At 33.8% G+C, this 6,231-nt stretch overlaps 1 protein-coding gene across 5 annotated transcripts in view; it reads right to left on the bottom strand.

The window, feature by feature from the left end:
• Positions 1 to 217: 217 nt before the first annotated feature.
• Positions 218 to 6,231, bottom strand: part of TXNL1 (thioredoxin like 1) — a 34,085-nt gene continuing 28,071 nt past the window's right edge. For 3 of the 5 annotated variants that reach the window (XM_067698988.1, XM_067698987.1, XM_067698983.1), the window contains 2 exons: positions 1,881 to 1,923; positions 218 to 452 (listed from right to left, as the gene is read on the bottom strand). In XM_067698988.1, the coding sequence (XP_067555089.1) occupies positions 1,885 to 1,923 (39 nt within the window). In that variant the 3' untranslated portion in view covers positions 218 to 452; positions 1,881 to 1,884. Of the gene's footprint in view, positions 453 to 1,880; positions 1,924 to 1,947; positions 2,830 to 6,231 lie in introns of those variants that run through there. The other 2 variants (XM_067698984.1, XM_067698986.1) reach the window with 2 other exon arrangements.

Raw genomic sequence — 6,231 nt, 5'->3', positions numbered from 1 at the left:
TTAGCCATTCCAAGTCCACTTATCAAAATCACTTCCTGTGTGTGTGCACATGAGCGCACATACACTCCTTAATTCCCTAAAACAGTTCTGCTCCTCTAAAGAGAGAAACTGTCTTTTGATCAGTATGCTACCAGACACCTATGTCTCTGCTAAAATCAGAAGATGGCCAATTTTCAAATAAATGGAAAGGGAAAATACTTATTTAGAACAACAAAAATTAAGCTTGGCAAAAGTAGTTACTTTTATTTACAATTGCATGTATTAAGATTACAAGAGAAACACTAGTGATACCATCTGAACAAAAGCAATGATTTATTGGTAATGGCAATGAACGAAATATTGAAAGTCTCTGGTGAGAATCAAGCAATTATCCAGGAGCTGTAGATCTGACTGCAATATGGTCTTCCAGTGTCTTTTGTACCTTAGTGGCTTTCTCCTTTTTTGCCAACTACCTAGGAAGAACAAAAATAACTTTATATGTACTTCTTATTGATTTAGAAATATGAGTTATTTTAAAAATAATATTACAAATTGTAATCATTTTTAAAAGCTGGTATTAATTTTTATCTTTGCAATTTTTTGGCATGCAGTATTATCTTCATTGTTGAAGCACACTGTGACCCTCCCTCCCTTCCCAGACTCTAGAAATTAAAAATAAAACACATGCAGGCTATTTTTGGTTTCCCACACTGTTTTAAGAAAAAGTAATGCAATTTTTCAAAACAAGGTTGACAGTTTAGAGAAGTTAATAAAAAGATGATGCTACATGAGTGAAACATATTTGGCATACTATTTTTAGGCAATGAGATATCAAATGCCTGCCGATCATAAAATAATGTACAATTAAAAGAGTATGCTAAACTTATGTCTTCATGCCCAGGATGACAGGTTTCTAGACTTTTCTATCAATATGCAGACATGCAATGAAAACAGATTAAAAATGACTAATTTGGCCTAGTTTCTATTTTTAAAAAACCCTGATTGCTACAATGTACTACTGAAATGATAAAGAATAAACCTTGTTTCAGGCAATGACTAGAAAAATTCTCTACTGAAGGGTTTAAAAAATGTTCTAGTTGCTATAAATGTAGCAGATTAAAAATATAAAGAATAAATTTGGTTTCTACCAATAGTTCTAGAAAACAAATCCTCTGTGGGAAGGAAGGCTCTAAAACTACATTCTAATCAAACAATTTACTTTAAATCTAAAGTTTATAACAATGTATTCTCATGGCAGAAATTCCTCTAAGGAAATCTACTTGCAAGCTATTGAACACATATTTGTATACAAAAAAATTTCTATGTATGTCTGTAAATATAATTTTCATATTTTAAATTGATTCTGGTCCCAACGGTAGTAATCTGAATCAAGTAAAACTCACACAGGTCTTCAGTACAAGTCTGGTCTAAAATAGAACATGGCTGGGTCAATGTCATTCATGGGAAAAGATTATAAAAACCCTTTCCACTGAATTCCTAATCACGTGATGCTAGAAATGCTGTTTTCCCCATCTTGAGGAAAATCACTTTTACTACTTTAAAATAACTCCTCTCTGATCCAAGGAAACCATGTGTTAAAAAGCCCAAGATGCCAAAAAGATACAAAAGGTAGTCTCATAAAAGAGTACGTGGATGAGAGTTAAGAAATTTAGATTTTAAGAGCTGGGGGGAGCTTTCCTAAGAAAGAAGGGGAGGGGGCACTATCTGTACCACAAATGGATTTAAGCAGATAAACACTGAAAGCATTATTGATCATTATATCCCTTGGGAACACACAAAACACAGAGCTATTGGATTAAGCAAAAGAAAACAAAAACAACTAATATTAAAAATTTAAATTTTAACAGATGTGACACAGTAGAAGACATGAATCTGCATACTGTTTCACAGGTTGATAACTCTCAACTTGCCAATGTGTATTCTCTGTAAAAAAGAAGAAATTCAGCATTCCAATATGGAGTTTCTCACCCCAAAAGTAAAGCTCTTTTATTCATTTTTAAGTCTTTATATTACACCTCAGACAAACAAAAATTTTGGTACATCAAAATTAGATGTCAAAAATATTTATTCAGTAAAGAGTCCATTGATCTTCTATGTTAATATTTTAACCCAGCCTAACATCCAGTCCATAAGTCTTTCAACTGGCCTTGATCTCACTTGTGTTGGCAAAGCACAGGACATGCCCACAATTAATCAGCAAAAAGATTTTGGGGCTACAGTTCCAATGAGAAAATAAAACCCACGTCTCTCAAATTCAGCCTAATCAATATATTACACTAGTACTGATATAAAAGAACTTGATGAAACTGCTCGTATTTGATTTCCAAAATGATTCTATAGTTCCTAAAAAATAAAATTTAAACTTCAGATCAGATTAAAACATTAACTAGTTAAATCTAAAAACATTTACAACAATGTAAGTTTTATTGCAAAATTATTTCTCAAAATTGTAGCACAAAATTAAATGAGACAGGAGAAAGTAAATTAAAAAAAGTAACAAAAAGTTGGGTGAGCAACCTGGTATGGTAATGAAATTAAAGCACCTAGTTGCAAGCCCAGAACAAAAACAAATAAAAGGCCAACTGAGAAACATGACTAGAATGAGATCTGAAGAAGAGACAGTTGAGGAAATTTAGGTAACAAGAAGGCTGATCCAGATGATAGAAGCTGTAGAAATCTTGCCCCAACAATGGTGAGAACATGAGAAGGGTGAGAGCAGACAGGTGCAGAGAAGCAAGGAGGGGAGTAGAGTGAGATAATGTCAGTCTTTATATTACTTCATTTTTAAAAATCTTCTGGTTTTAGTTCATTTGAGTTGGATTAAAAAAGCTGAAAAATAAACAGACAAAAATGTTACAAAAATAGCTGATACAAGTGAATGGCCAGTTAAGAAAAGTCTATTTTTATTAGTCATAGAAAATCTGCTCTGCCTTTCAAATGCACCTCATTCCCTAAGAAGCAGAAGCCCCTTCATTTTTGCTCAGTTTTGTATACTTATATTATTTTTGTGTTCAAATAAAGCAATCCATGTAAAGAGCATATTTTAGCAAAGAAAACATCTACTTCCAATTAAAATGGCGAGCTTTTTTCACGCTGCAACACAAAGAATCCATTTACAACAGAAAGCCTAAGTATATATTATAATCTGGGCATAATGCTTCTTATGAGCCAAAAACAGACCAGTGGAAGGTATGTTCTAGTCTCCAAAATCTGAAAAGTATAACCTTCTAAAGCTGTAACAGCATGCAAGGTGGTCTCAGATTTCTAGCCACATCCAAGATTCACCAGCATTACCTTAGCTCTGTCATCTTAGTGACATAAGGAGAAGATCAATGACATTCTGAAAACTAAAATTATCTGGAAACAACTCATACAACATAAAAATGTAAACTGAAAACGCTACCAAATTCTATTTTATCATCCATTAAAATCATTTTACACAGCTCTCTTCACTACACAGAGGTATCAAAACTTTCCTCTCTGTGCTGATAAAATACATGCCCAATCTATATTGAAATTTTAAATTCCAATTACTATGTACAATTCCTTTAAAATTCAGACTGACTAAATAAAGGAAAGAAGTGCCATACTTGACCCATCCTCGAATGAAGGACCTGCACCTTCCCACTTCCATGCCCAAGGTTCCTGTTTTCCATTCTACCTAGAGTGCCCACTGCTATCTTTTCCTCTATCCATTTCTACTCCCACAGCTTAGTTCTAGGCCCTTTTCCTCCACAAAACATTCTGATATTTTCCCAGCCATTCTTGGGAAGAAGGAAATATCACCAGGCTGGGAAAGGATGAGAATACTCTGTAGAGGAAGAGAGCCGTGAACTAAAGCTTTGATTAACTTTGATTAGCATTCCAAATGTTTGTGCATTACCCTTTAACAATATAAACTCGTTACTGGCAGAGCTTATGACTATACCTAGCATAGTACCACAGGGACAACAAGTACCATACCATGTATCGTTTATTTCCTTTACTAGAAACACCAAGCTCACTGATAGTTTTTAATTAAGTGACTCTACACAAGGCCAATTTCAGTTAAACATAAGCTAGCTTTTTAATTGCAGTTTTCCTACACTGAAGTTGTTGACTTAACACAACATGAAGAAAACTGAAATATTAGCTTACTCTTGAAGAATAACCCTAGAGTTCAATGAATGACACGAGAACAAAACTCATTTGGAAACTACTGAAAGAAAATGTAATATTAATATATATAAGAAAGTCATTCAACCAATTAAAATTTATCAAACATTAAAAGCAATGGATTAAGAAGTCCAGAACACAAAGAAGGGAGTCCATTATAGCATTACATTATTTTCACAGCAGTTCTCAGTGTGGTCCAGGCTGGGCATCCCTGAGACCCTTTCATGGAGTCTTCAAGGTCAAAACTATTTTCATAATAATGCTAAATTGTTACTTGCCTCTTTAACTAACTCTCATTGTCTCACAAATGTACAATGAAGTTTTCCAGAGGTTACATGACTTACTATAGCAAAACTGACTGAATGCAGAAGCAGATATGAGAATGAGAGGATTCTATTAAGCTAGACTATAAACAAATTGGTCAAAGTGTAAAAACAATGCTCTTCTTCTCACAAAATTAGTTTTTGTTTTGAAATATATATATTTTAAAATATTACTTGTGTTAACAGTGATTTTATTTGTAAATAAATATTTTTTAAATTTCTCAGTTTTAACTTCTAAAATGGTAAATATTAGATAAATATTGGTCCTCAATAATCTTTAGTACTGTGAAGGGGTCCTGGGACCAAGAAGTTTTGAGAACTATTGTTCTGCCATAATTTTCAATAAGGTAAATAGCATTTTAAAACAAACACAAATACTCTCAGACAAGAAAAGAAAAATACCTTTGCTATCCTGAAGACAGTCCAAAAAAGGTAGTTTGATAGTCAAAAAAGAGAGAAAATAGGCTAGAAGGGATGTGAGGTGGGATGTTAAAAACAAAGAGGTGGAGACATCCTTAGATGGACAATTATTAATGCACATTAGAAAAACTATAACTGAATGGCAGGCTGGTAAGAAGATGGACAAGATAGAGTAGGGGTTACCTAAAGGAAAAATGGAAATCAAGTAGTATAAGCTGAGGTGAGAAGCAGGAAACCAGAGCCGAATTAATGATATGAGAAAATAATAGGATTTAGAATAATAGATCTTAGGAAAGAACTGAGCTAAAAAGAAACTATGCAAGGCATGGTTAAAGCCAAATCCAATGGCATTTAATTCAAACAAGCAAAGTAGCAAAGCAGGTGGCCAAAACGACTCTGTTGCTCACAGTTTCCCAGTGCAGCATATTTCATATCATAAAAATGTAGATGTTTAATCTCTGCTTCTTCTGATCTGTCATTATGTGCATGTCAAACATTTGACATGACAGATCTAATAACTGTTTCTAAACCTCCCAAAAGTTAACTATGCTGTGAGACAGAAAGATAGCAGTTGGAAAATGACATTAAAATATCTATTGTCAAGGTTATCAATTTTGCAAAAACAGCGTACAATTTTATAAGCTCATCCACCGTTATGAAATTTTATGAATTTTTCTGTTATTGGATTAAAATTATATCTGCAGTGCCATCAAAAAGAATACGCTTTCAGGGTGTTCCATGGCTCCAATTCCCCAAACAGGGCTCTAAGTTTTAAGCCAGGTGCCTCTTCCTCCAGGCATTGACAGTGCTAGGGAAACTCTTCCTCTCTTATAATCACCCCAAGTTCTAGACTGCCCGCCAGATGCAGCCATCAGAAACACAAGTAAAACCTACATCTCCGGTGCTGCTGCACATTTAGTCTGTGTACAGCAACCGGGTTCTGTACTGATAAATACATCTATGATCTGTGGTTGTATATTTTAAGAGTCATCCTAAATGAACTGTTACCAATTAGAAGTAGTTCCAAGAATGAAAAAAATGTTCTCTTTCCGAAAGGTCCCATGGAACTTATAAATTCTTTCACAAACTTTGGGACTATGTCCTCAAAAACAAAAAACAAAAAAATTCACTGAATACATACATATATGCCTGTTCACTGAATAGTTATTTGCTGAAATGTGTTCTTTCAGCACGAAGACATGGTTTGAAAGCATCTCAGTGTAGTAAAACTGAGTCCATTCTTTTTGATTAAAATTGTCATTTTAAATATGTTTTCATCAGAAACAATGATAATCAAAATCTTAATATAAGCAAGCAAAGTTCTTAAAAATTC

The sequence above is a fragment of the Pseudorca crassidens genome, chromosome 12 (genome assembly GCF_039906515.1).
Source record: "Pseudorca crassidens isolate mPseCra1 chromosome 12, mPseCra1.hap1, whole genome shotgun sequence".
Lineage (NCBI taxonomy): Eukaryota > Metazoa > Chordata > Mammalia > Artiodactyla > Delphinidae > Pseudorca > Pseudorca crassidens.
Note: the sequence above shows the minus strand (reverse complement) of the source record. Positions and strands in the feature narration are given on the sequence as shown.